General features: G+C 45.2%; 1 protein-coding gene across 2 annotated transcripts in view; it reads right to left on the bottom strand.

The window, feature by feature from the left end:
• Positions 1-11,360: 11,360 nt before the first annotated feature.
• Positions 11,361-12,540, bottom strand: part of ro60 (Ro60, Y RNA binding protein) — an 85,186-nt gene continuing 84,006 nt past the window's right edge. Inside the window, exon 9 of one of the 2 annotated variants that reach the window (XM_072274192.1) lies at positions 11,361-12,229. In XM_072274192.1, the coding sequence (XP_072130293.1) occupies positions 12,167-12,229 (63 nt within the window). In that variant the 3' untranslated portion in view covers positions 11,361-12,166. The remainder of the gene's footprint in view (positions 12,230-12,540) is intronic. The other variant, XR_011888051.1, reaches the window with a different exon arrangement.

Consider the following 12,540-nt stretch of genomic DNA (forward strand, 5'->3'; position numbering starts at 1 on the left):
AAAGAGCACAGGTTAGGGTATTTTTAGCGTTTTTAAGGGGTACAGGGGTTTTTTATAGGATATGACGGATAAACAGGAATAGGGTACTGGGATGGTCAAAGATGGAAGGGTGAAGTGTAGGTGTGTGTGTGTGTGTGCGCGCGCGCGCGAGATTGGGTGAAAGGATTTAGAATATATGTCTAGTGCACATTCCGGAGCAGAGGGTGGCGGTAATGCACCATTAAGCTGGATGCCAACCGTCGTAAAACAAGATACAGGCAGACAGCATCCTCTGCCAGTTCGTCCCAGTTCTGACCTGTGTCATTCCAGCCTGTCATTGCGACTTGCTGCCAACCGATTTTGCCTGATTCTGTGTTTTGGACTTTGCCTGCTCTTGGACCCGATTTTTGCCTGTGCGCTCTGGATTGTCTGCCCTCGCCGGACTGTCTTTCCTGGTAAGACCTCTGCCTGCCATTTTGGATTCGTGCCTGCCTTCTGTTTTTGAAAGACTGTTGCCTTTGTGCTCCCTAATAATCCTGGTGAAATAGTATTCATTGGTCTGCACTTGAGTCCCGCCGAAACCTGACAGAACCCGACAGAACGAACTGGCCATCAGCCCCACAGACTCTAGCCCAACCAGCCGGAGAGCCCCGTTTACCTCCACCTGAACTTTACAATGGTGAACCAGGCAGCTCCAGATCCTTCCTGTCTCAATGCTCGCTGATTTTTGAGCTGCAGCCCACTACCTTTCCCTCTGATCGATCCCGTATTGCTTATGTTATCACGCTGCTGTCAGGAAGAGCAAGAGAGTGGGGTATGGCTGTGTGGGACAGCAGAGCCCCTTTTTGCCACACGTTTAAGGACTTTTGTGAGGAGATGACAAGAGTCTTTGACCGTTCCCAGCAGGGGCGAGAGGCGGCAAAGGGAGATGTTGCAAGTTCGTCAGGGCAACCATTCTGTTTCGGACTACGCTATTCAGTTCCGCACACTAGCCGCCACTACCAACTGGAATTCGGCGGCCCAAACTGACATGTTCCTCCATGGGCTTAGCGAAGAGGTTAAGGATGAACTAGCCACCTGCGACCTGCCTGCTGGCTTCCAAGAGTTGGTCGATTTGGCCATTAAGATTGACAGCCGCATAAAACAGCGTCAGCAGGAGCGTGATGTCCGGGGGTCACGAAGAACCACCAGGGGGCGTCTGACTTCTTCCCAGCCAGCACCCAGATCTCCTTCCCCGAGTCCTCAGTCACCCCCATCCAGCCCAACGGAGCTCATGCAGATTGATCGTACCCGTCTGTCTCCTTCGGAAAGAAGGAGGAGAGTCAGTACCAACTCCTGTCTGTATTGTGGTCAGGCTGGTCACTATGTATCTACCCGTCCCGTAAAAGCAAACGCTTGCTCGTAAATAGAGGACTACGGGCGAGCAGTACTTCCGTCCCCCGGTTCCCCGTCACTCGAACCCTGCTACCTGCTTTCATACTGGCTGAAGGGAGGAGACGCGCCATTTCAGTTTTTATCGACTCTGGGGCTGAGGGAAACTTTATCAGTTCCAGCTTTGCGGCCAGTCTCGAGATGCCACGCTCCCGTCTGAAACAACCCCTGGAGGCCAGCGGTTTAACCGGAGTGAAACTTGCCATGGTTACCCACTCTACAGCTCCGTTGAGTCTCCTCATTTCTGGCAATCGCAGGAGAGCATTGTTTTCCATGTAATAGATTCCCCCAAAGCTGACGTTGCGTTAGGCCACCCATGGCTTGCTCAGCACGGTCCACACATTGATTGGTCTAATAACAGTGTTAAGCCGGAGTCCTTTCTGCCTAAATCATTGTCTGCGTGTTGCTCATGCTACTCAAAGTCCAGTTCCTCTGCCTACAGAGGAGTTTCCCGATCTGTCCTCTGTACCCCCGGAATATCTGGACCTCAAGCTGGTATTCAGCAAGACTCAGGCCACCACCCTACCCCCACATCGCCCCTATGACTGCGCTATAGATCTCCTTCCGGGAACCTCGCCACCTAGGGGCCGTCTGTAGTCCCTGTCTCCATCTGAAAGGGAAGCGATGGACGAGTATATCCAGGAGGTCTTGGCTGCAGGAATTATCCGTCCCTCTTCCTCCCCAGCAGGCGCAGGGTTCTTCTTTGTAGCCAAGAAGGACGGGACCCTACGTCCTTGCGTTGACTATAGAGGTCTCAATGAGATCACCATTAAGAACCGCTATCCTCTTCCTCTTGTGTGATCTGTATTTGAGTTGCTCCAGGGTGCTTCTATCTTCTCCAAGCTCGACCTCCGCAACGCTTACCATCTGGTCTGCATAAGAGAGGGGATGAGTGGAAGACAGCGTTCAATACGCCATCTGGGCACTATTAATATCTGATAATGCCTTTCGGACTTTCTAATGGTCCTGCTGTGTTCCAGTCCCTGGTGAATGACGTCCTCAGAGACATGTTGAATCAATTTGCATTCGTGAACTTGGATGACATTCTGATATTTTCTAGGTCCCTCTCTGAACACATCCAGCACGTCCTTCTGGTGCTCCAACGACTCCTGGTTGGAGTTATTTGTGAAGGTGGAAAAGTGTGAATTTCACCGGAGTTCAACTTCGTTTCTGGGATATGTGATCAGCGCTGGAGGAATCCAGATGGACCCTCAGAAGATCAAGGCGGTAGAGGAGTGGCCACAACCCACCTCTCGACGAGATGTCCAACGCTTTCTTGGGTTTGCCAACTTCTATCACCGGTTCATTTGAAATTTCAGCATCCTGGCCGCCCTGCTGACTGCTCTAACCTCCTCCAAGTTGAAGTTCGCCTGGAATCCAGCGGCTGAGAAAGCCTTCTCTGAACTAAACACTCGTTTCACCACGGCGCCTATCCTCCTTCAGCCGGATCCTACCAGGCAGTTTATTGTAGAGACTGACGCCTCTGATGTAGGAGTAGGGGCTATACTGTCACAGCGTTCAGCAGAGGATGGCAAGCTACACCCGTGAGCCTTTTTTTCCCACAAATTTTCGCCCGCAGAACGCAACTATGACATCGGCAATCGAGAGTTATTAGCGGTTAAACTTGCTCTTGAGGAATGGCGGCATTGGCTTGAGGGAACGACTACTCCCTTTCTAATCTGGACAGACCACAAGAACCTGGAATATATCTGTTCAGCCAAACGCCTCAACTCCCGCCAGGATCAGTGGTCCCTGTTTTTTGCCCGTTTTAGATTCACCCTGGCCTACCATCCTGGCTCTAAGAACGGCAAGCCTGACGCGCTCTCCAGGCAATTTCCAACAATCGACGAGGCGCCCGAGGTTACGACCATTCTCCCCAAGCAATGTCTGGTCGCCACAGCACAGTGGGAGATTAAATCTGTGCTCCAGTCTGCCCAGCAGGGTGAGTCTGTTCCCAGTGCCTGTCCTGCTAATCTATTGTATGTTCCCCAGTCTGTCTGCTCCCAGGTTCTCCAGTGGGGACACACCTCCAGACTGGCATGCCACCCTGGCATCAGATGCATGATGGCTTTCATCAGTCGAAGATTTTGGTGGCCATCCCTGACGAAGAATGTTGAGAGCTTCATTTCTGCCTGCCCAGTCTGTGCAGAGAACAAGACCTCCAGCCAGCCACCAACTGGTCTCCTGCAACCCCTGCCTGTTCCTAGAAGGCCCTGGTCACACATTGCTCTGGACTTTGTCACCAGACTCCCCCTGTCCGATGGTAACACTACCGTTCTTACCTTAGTGGATCGTTTTTCCAAATCGGTCCACTTAGTTCCCCTTCCCAAGCTGCCCTCTGCCAAGGAGACTGCCAACCTGGTGATTCAGCATGTTTTCCGTATTCACGGTCTCCCTGTTGAAGTGGTATCTGATAGAGGTTCGCAATTTACCTCCCACTTTTGGAGGGCCTTTTGCAAACTACTTGGGATCAGGGTTAAACTCTCATCTGGGTTTCATCCACAGAGAAATGGCCAGACCGAGCGGGCTAATCAGCAGATGGAGGTGATGCTCTATTGTGTGACGTCTCAGGAATCTTCCTCTTGGAGTCAGCAACTTCCCTGTGTTGAGTACACCATTAATTCGTTGTCTTCTGCTTCATCAGGTTTATCACCATTCCAGTGCTGTCTTGGCTATCACCCCCCCTTATTCGCGTCTCAGGAGGAGGAAGTGGGCATTCTCTCAGCCGAAGCATTTGTCCAGAGGTGCTCACGGACCTGGAGACGAGCCCGAAAGGCGCTGCTTCAATCTACAGCCAGAATGAAGCAGCAAGCAGACCGTCACCACATAGAGGCCCCCAGTTACCGCCACGGTCAGAAGGTGTGATTATCTTCACGTGACATCCCCTTGAAGGTGGACTCCCGCAAGCTGGCGCCACGCTACACTGGACCTTTCCCCATCACCAAGGTGATCAGCCCTTCGGCGGTACGTCTAAAACTACCCCCTACCCTTCGCAGAATCCATCCTACATTTCATGTTTCAAGGATTAAACCCTTTGTCTGCAGCCCCCTCCCCCTCCCCATCTCATCGATGGCTCAGAGACCTTCACTGTGCGCTGATTACTGGATGTTAGACGCAGAGGTCGTGGACTGTAATACCTCGTTGATTGGGAGGGCTATGGCCCTGAAGAGAGGTGTTGGGTTTCTGCTCGAGATATCCTGGATCCCTCTCCCATTAAGGACTTTCATAGGAGCCATCCCGTACCAGCAAGAAGGGCGTCTGGAGATGCCCGTGGGGGGGGGGGGGGAGGTACTGTTAAGGATCCGGCCTGAACACTGGGTCGAAGGGCCTCTGCTGGTAGCTCTGGATCACAACAGTCTTTAATTTCTGTTTTCTTTCACCTGGCCAAGCCCCTTTTTTTGGACTTCCTCCAATTACCTGCTTGTCTCCTCATTTGCACCCACCTGTTTCTAATTTTCACTCATTACTCTGTCCATTTAAACCCTGCCTTGACTAGCATCCTCTGCCAGTTCATCCCAGTTCTGACCTGTGTCGTTCTAGCCTGTCATTGCGACTTCTGCCAACCGATTTTGCCTGATTCTGTGTTTTGGATTTTGCCTGCTCTTGGACCCAATTTTTGCCTGTGTCCTCTGGATTGTCTGCCCTTGCTGGACTGTCTTTCCTGGTAAGACCTCTGCCTGCTATTTTGGATTCGTGCCTGCCTTCAAAAACTGAATGAAAGTACTGCACAAAAGAGATGACATTGTCTTAATCGTTCATACTGATTGAACATACAGTAATCAGCAATGGATGAGAAAAAAATCTCCCAGCTAATTACTGGAAAGATGAATGTCATTACAATTAATTACCTATCCATGAAATCCATCCTTTGTCCCAGTTGTAGCCTTTACCTTAACCAGGTCACTTGCAACATTAGTTTCTGAGTGAACCCACAAGATGACTACATACATACTGTGACACACTGCCTGTCTCTGCTGCTTGTAGTTATCATTGCTGCATTTTGGTTTGACTCTTTCAATGGCCTCCAAGCTCTCTGTCTCACTTTTTACCTTATCAATTCTAAAAACCTCCTGCCAACAGTGCATCTTTTACCTGTCACCTCTACAGGTCCACTAACTGTACTTTTCAATCCTTCCCCCAGTACAACCAGAATTCGGCCTGTCTGTAGCATTTTCCCAACTTTAGTCCATCATCCTAGTTAGGAGTTGTGCACAGCTGACTGTACTGAGACCTGGAATTCAGTTTATAGATCTTCTGATCAGTGTTCTCTTTAACATACAGTACTCCTTAAAATCCATCTCATCAACAAAATCCTTGGCCACATCTTTGTCCTATTTAGCTCCGGACAATACTTGATAGCAGCACAGCAACGCACCTTGGAATGTTTTACTTTCTTACTCTGTAAGAAACCAAGTGGCCATTGAGGAGTGGAAAGAGAAGATCACCTTACTAACATAAGCTTCATATACAGTAGTAGCGAAGTGTTTCTGTTTCCCTGCTGTGGTTTCCTCAGGCTTCCTCTTTGGACTATTACATCTCACATCTGAGTACAGCAGCTGCACTTTTGGCCAGCACCATCGAATGCAAACCCTCTCCATGTCCAGTTGCTATGATGTCTTTAATCATATTGCAAAATGTCCCCAAAAACTGACACAAGCCCTAAAGCCTGAGATATTCAGATAGGTCAGTTTTAAAAATGGACTTCAAAGAGGAGAATTCCAAATCCTAAAGTCAAATCAGTTGCAAGCAAGGCAATGACAAAGAAATGGAACTGTGTTAGACCGTGTACTGTGGAATTAAAAGTTCAGGAGAGAAGTACTGCTGAAGAGTTTGCATAACTGGTGAACACAAAAGGGATCTTAAACAGAAGGTGCTTCAAGCAAGTGAAAAGGCAGGAGAGGGAAAATGAGTCGATGTGAGTTGGCAAAGGGTACAATATGAGCACCTGAGCTACAGTGCCTGGATCACTCTGACGTATTTGCTATTATATTAGAAAGGCTTTATTCATTTTGAGTTTTTAATGCCTTCTGTTTTCTGGAGCACACTGCTGTATGAATGTTTTCTTGTGAAACATATCATTGACCATTATCTGGAAAATCTGTTGACTGGTGAAAAGGATACTTTTAAGTTGCTGCATTGTACTATATTCTGTATTATGGCTCATTACATCATACTTAACCAATGCATTTTAATTTTTTGATGTGTAAATCGGGTATTAAATTTCAAACTGACTCCAAAGCAGAAAGGAATGCAACTATTTCCTGAATAATATGCAGGTTCAGAAACTTATTATAATGTCCCACTGATGCAAATGAACTATACTACAATTAATTCATATTTTCACATTCAAATCAAGTAGAATAACAATTGTGTTATTTGTTGTGTTTTAGAAAAGTTTTAAAACTTTTCCTGAAAATCTTTCAACTCTTTCTGAAAGTTGGCGGTGGGGGGCAGCATGGTAGCATAGATGTTAGCATAACGGTTCAAAGCGTCCGCAATCCAGGTTTAATTCTATGCTGTCTGTAAGGAGTTTGACATTATCCCCATGCTTATGTGGGTTTCTTTATGAAGCTTTGCTTTCCTCCCACTTTCCAAAATCGTACAGGTTAAGGTTAATCAGTAGTAGGCAGGCTATGTTGGCGCTGGAAGCATGGGGCCACAATTGCGAGCTGCTGCTTGCACATCCTTGTTCAGCGTTGATTGTTGATGCAAACGATGCATTTCACTGGGACACACACATACTGTAGTCCTCAATTAACCCATTATTTCTCACAAATTGAAGTCACATGTAAATCAAAATCAGAGTGCAATCATCGTGATCACCATTTTTTCAAGAGCCAATAAATCAACAGACTTAAATGTCTGGCATGAATCCACGTATTTATTGTTACTTTTTAATTACCAAATCATATGATGTAAAATGCTATATAAATTATATGTTTGGGGAAAAAAACAAATGCTTAAAACTTTACATTTCTTTAAAATTCAATTGAAGATAACATAGGCTGTGTCATTTAAATGAAACCCTGATTTCCTTGGGCTGCAAAGTCTAGGGAATATGCACTCCGGTCCCGCCAAATCCATGAGATTGAGTCGGCTCTCCCCACCCAAATCTCGGTTTGTGTGAATGCTGTGTAATTTGCTACCTTGTCACAACTCGGTGCCAAGAAATAGCAGACAGTGTGCTGCATACGATTATATATTTATGGATGTTAACTTAACTAAAGGGTTAGTAAAGAAAAGAAAACAAAAACACAAAAAGGGTCGATTATAATTAAGCAGTCAAATTGCCACAATTTGGAGCTCAACTCTTCCAAAAGTCATATATTCACTGATCCTCAGTAGACCTCCACACTGTGCTCCATCGAATCACAGTCCCCCACCGGGTCAAATCCTACAACCGGTTCTCTCCAGTGTCTTCTCTCTTCATCTCCCACCGAACAGAAACCCTGCTCCGCTGATTAGATGATCGCATTCCAAAGCACCCGTTAACTCTAACCATAACCTGAACCCCGCTTCCACAGAAAGGCCATTACGTTAGCAGTGAAACCGTTACCAGGGCGTTACATAAAATATATGTCAGAAGCTTGCAAGTATTAAGATCGATGTACAATTTTACAGAGCTATACTTTCTTAAATAAAAACCAAACATAAATTAAGTGAGTCTTGCACCAGTGTCCTGTTCTTTATTTTGTTTTTTTTTACACATTTATATCTTTGTAAAACATTTTATCTGATGTATTCAAAGATTAATTGATTTATTTGCATGGTCAAACACAATTGTATCACTAACGATAGCTAATTTGATTGCTTCAAATTCCATTAACAGTCATAATCAGCTTGCTGCAAGCTGAATGAAGTTATAGGAAAATTCCCTCAAGAAAGAATAATTGATTGACGAACTGATTCAGCGGGTACAAGAGTGCAGACTTACACCAATGATTTACCTCAATGATTTACCATACTGTTCCTATTCAGAGACACACCATAAATATAATGATTAGACAGCTTGTAATTCCATTCAGTGGATCAATAGAACATAGCTATTTATTATAATAAAGAATGTGTACCAGGTACTGTACCCAGCTACAGGAATTGAGCTATGGTTAATTATTGCCAACACAATCTCTAAAGATCTATCCTTGGTGCAACATATTGATGCAATTACAGGGAAGGCATGCCAGTGGCAATACTTCTTTGAGTTTGAGGAGATTTGGTATATCATCAAAAACTAGAAAATTTCTACAGATATATTGTGCAGAGTAGTCTGACTGGCTGCATTACTGTCTGCTATGACAACACCAATACCCAGGGTCACCTGGCCTTTTACTTCTTCTCACCAGCCTATCACTTATCCCCGCATCCCCTCTTCCTTCCCTTTATCCTCTGGTCCACTCTTTCTTTTCCAGCCCTTTACCTTTCCCACCCTGACTTCACATATCACCTTCCAGCCAGGCTCCTTCCCCTCTACCCCACCCCAACACCTTTTCATTCTGGCATCTTCCCCCTTCCTTTTAGTCCTGAAGAAGAGTTGCAGCCTGAAACATTGACTGTTTATTCATTTCCACAGATGCTGCCCAACTTGCTGAGTTCCTTCAGCATTTTATGTGTGTTGCACAAGGTTGTAATTCAGCCAGCTGCATTATGGGTTCTAGCTTCCCTACCACTGAGGATTTCTTCTATATGCAATGCCTCAGGAAAAGCATTCAGTAGTAAGGGCTCTCACTATCCAGGACATACCCTCTTCTCATTGCTACCATCTGGGAGATACAGGGGATTGACAACACCCACTCAACTTTTTAGGTACAACTTCTTCCCCTCTGCCGTTAGATTTCTAAACTTCACTCTTTGCTCTTTGTTGTTCTGCTAGTTTTTATATTTCTTATCGTAACTTACAGTATATATTACGTATTGTACTGTACTGCTGCTGCAAAACACTAACATAAGTTCCACAGGAAACTTTGTACCAATATGAGTCCAAAAGTAAATTTGAAAATTATGTCTGCTAGGTATATGGTGATGTGGTAATTAAATAACTTAACTAGTAATCAGAGTTCTGAATTACCCAGTGCAGAGGCATGAATTTGAATCCAACCATAATAACTAAAAATTCACATTGAAATAACTTAATAAAGACCAAGTCCTCCGTAGAGAGAGTTCCTGGGAGTTCACATCACGAATGGCTTCACCTGATCCCTTAATATCACCTCCCTGAACAAGAAGATCAAGAGAGCCTCCACTTCCTAAGAAGACTGAGGCAAGTAAGGCTTCCACCCCCCCATCTTAACTGCATTTCACAGGAGCACCATTGACAGCATCCTGACAAGTTGCACCTCTGTCTGGTATGGGAGCAGTCGAGCATCAGACCTGAAGTCCCTACAAAGGACAGTGAGAATAGCTGAGAGGATCACGGGCGTCTCCCTACCATCCATTGGGGTGATTTTTTCAGGAGTGCTCCATATGCAGGGCCCTTAGTATTATTAAGGATCCCACACATCCAACCAACATCCTCCTTGACTTTGTACCATCAGGCAGGAGACTACGATGCATAAAAAAAAGAACAGTTAGAATGAGTGACTGTTCATTAGGCTTGTGAACCCCTGGCTGCATTGCATTCTAAGTGTCATTGTTTAATCTGTTCCGTTGCTTACAATATTTAATATTAATGTACTTTAGTTTGTTATTTATGTATGATTCATCTGTGGATCATAAGTTATCGTGTGTTATGTGTACTACTGTGCTTTACACCCAGGTTCAAAGAAATGTCTCATTTCTATATACATTATGTGGTTATAAATGTTATATACATGTATATAGTTAAATAATAAACTTGACTTGATTTGAATAATCATTAAACTACTAAATTGTCCTAAAACATCCAAAATAAGAATAGAAAATGCTGGGTGTATTCAGCAGGTCAGGCAATAATCAGAGTGTTGAGCCTTCATCACAACTGAAAAAAAACATGGACCTGAAACTTCAATTTTTTTTCTCTCTCCTCTGAACCGCTGAATATTTACAAGTTTTTTGTTTGTTTTTAGCATGCACCTTTTTCTCTTAGTAATTCAGTTACTGTTTCACTGATTTACTCAGAGGGAGAAATCCAGCATTCTTACTCTGATTTTTCTCTAGCCCGTAATTCACCAACATGACTCCTCAGTTCAGGCTGTTACGGATGGACAATAAAGGTTGGCAGCGACGCCTACAGCCTGGAAATAAATAAACAGACGATGGAATTGAGCATGATCTGTGCTGAGAGGCTCATTTCCTGACCTCACAAAGCAAACCCTTCCCGTCATCTATAAGGCACACATAACAAATGTGATGGGATACTCTCCTTTTGCATAGATCAGTATAGTTCAAAGCATACTTTGACAAAGTTCAAAGTATATTTAATATAAAAGTCTGTATACCACATCCAGCCTTGAGATTCTTCTTGCAGGCAGCCAGAAAACAAATAAACACAATAGAAATCATAAAAAACCCGCTTCATAAAGAGAGTCATAAATTCAATGTGCGAGAAAGAACAAATCGTGCGAACAATCCACAGAGCATGAACCGCAGAGTCCCTGGAGTAAGCCCACAGCCACATAAGCCGTTCATCTCTGCAGCCAGTCCAAGAGCCTGGTGGCTGCAGGTCACAGCCCCGGAGCTAAGTTCAGCGCTGAAGCAAATGCCGACGGCTGCAGAACACAGATGCAGAATCAGTTCTGCGCTGAAACGAGTAAAGCCACCCGGAGTAGTAAGTTCGTCCTCGACGCCTTAATTTTTTCGATCTGGCTCGGCGCTTAAATTGATTAAACATTGTTACGTACCCCGTAACTGGGTTGCCAAACCAGCAGAAATGGACCACTTAGTTGGAGTCTGGATTACTGGAACTAATAAAGTTTTATTAAAGAAATAAGTAACACAGTACTCTAATCATAAGGATATGAATGCAACAGGTTAGCAATAATAAAACACACATGTACACAGAACTAGGGTAATAGGAATCAAACAAGCTCTATCGCAGTCTAGGGGTAAAATGATCAGTCTCAAGTGACGCAGAGCTCAGTTCAGTTTAGGACAGTTCGCAGCAATTGCTGTTGTGCCGTTGGAGAGAGAGAGAGAGAGAGAGGAGGATGATATGCGAATCGGATTCAGACAGACCTTGATGTTCTCCGCAGTTAGCTTTCGGGCGAACCCTTTTAATGTCTTCTATGGTCACCAACTGTGACCCCTCCATTCCGGATACGACCGTTCTTCCGCGGTGAACCGGGCACCCAGGCATGGGCAGACACACACACCAGGTTCCTGCCCATCGTACCCTTTCACCCTGTGTGTCTATGGTCGGTCCCATGACCAGACCTCCAAACTCCCACCATATTGTGGGGGCACACTGCTTTTCCAGGGTCTCATTATCTCGTGGTGTCTGTCGTGCCTTAGTGAACCTGTTCCTTTTATCCCCCTGCTGGGGTATCGCCTGTCCATCAAACTTCAAACAGTTCAGGTTCAAAGCAATACTCTGTCAATACTCGGAAATGTTTCTCTTTTCGTTAATCTCTCTCCTCTCTCATTAACATTTTGAACGCTTCTCCCTTTGTCTCTCTTATCTCTCTCATCAGCATCAATCTTCTGATAACTTGGTTTTTCGTCACAACATCGATTCGTTAACCACTGTCGCTGACGGGCCCGGGCCTCGCTGCTTCAATCCGGCCCCAGCTCCACTCCGGGAATGCGATACCTGCGTTCTCGAGAGTCGAGTTCGCCGAATATTTCAGGATACCACAAAAACGCTGGGTTGTACAGATGGTTTAAAAGCAGTCAGGAAATTTGGAACCTTTCAGTCAAAATAACCAAAAATTAGTATCGAGTCCACCAATAAACATCAACTCCATCCACCAGTGATATTACTATTTGACTATTTATGGTTCTATTACTATTTATTATTTATGGAGCAACTGTAACAAAAACCAATTTCCCCCGGGATTAATAAAGTATGACTATGACTATGACTATATACTGGTAGGCACCAGCCACCCAATGCGTTGAAAATTGTGCTGAGACTTTCTTTGACATCACCATCCAGGCACACCACCTCAATTTCCAAGAAAGACGTGGGTAATATTCAGATGGGAACACGGTTCTCAA

The sequence above is a fragment of the Mobula birostris genome, chromosome 12 (genome assembly GCF_030028105.1).
Source record: "Mobula birostris isolate sMobBir1 chromosome 12, sMobBir1.hap1, whole genome shotgun sequence".
NCBI classification, from domain to species: domain Eukaryota; kingdom Metazoa; phylum Chordata; class Chondrichthyes; order Myliobatiformes; family Myliobatidae; genus Mobula; species Mobula birostris.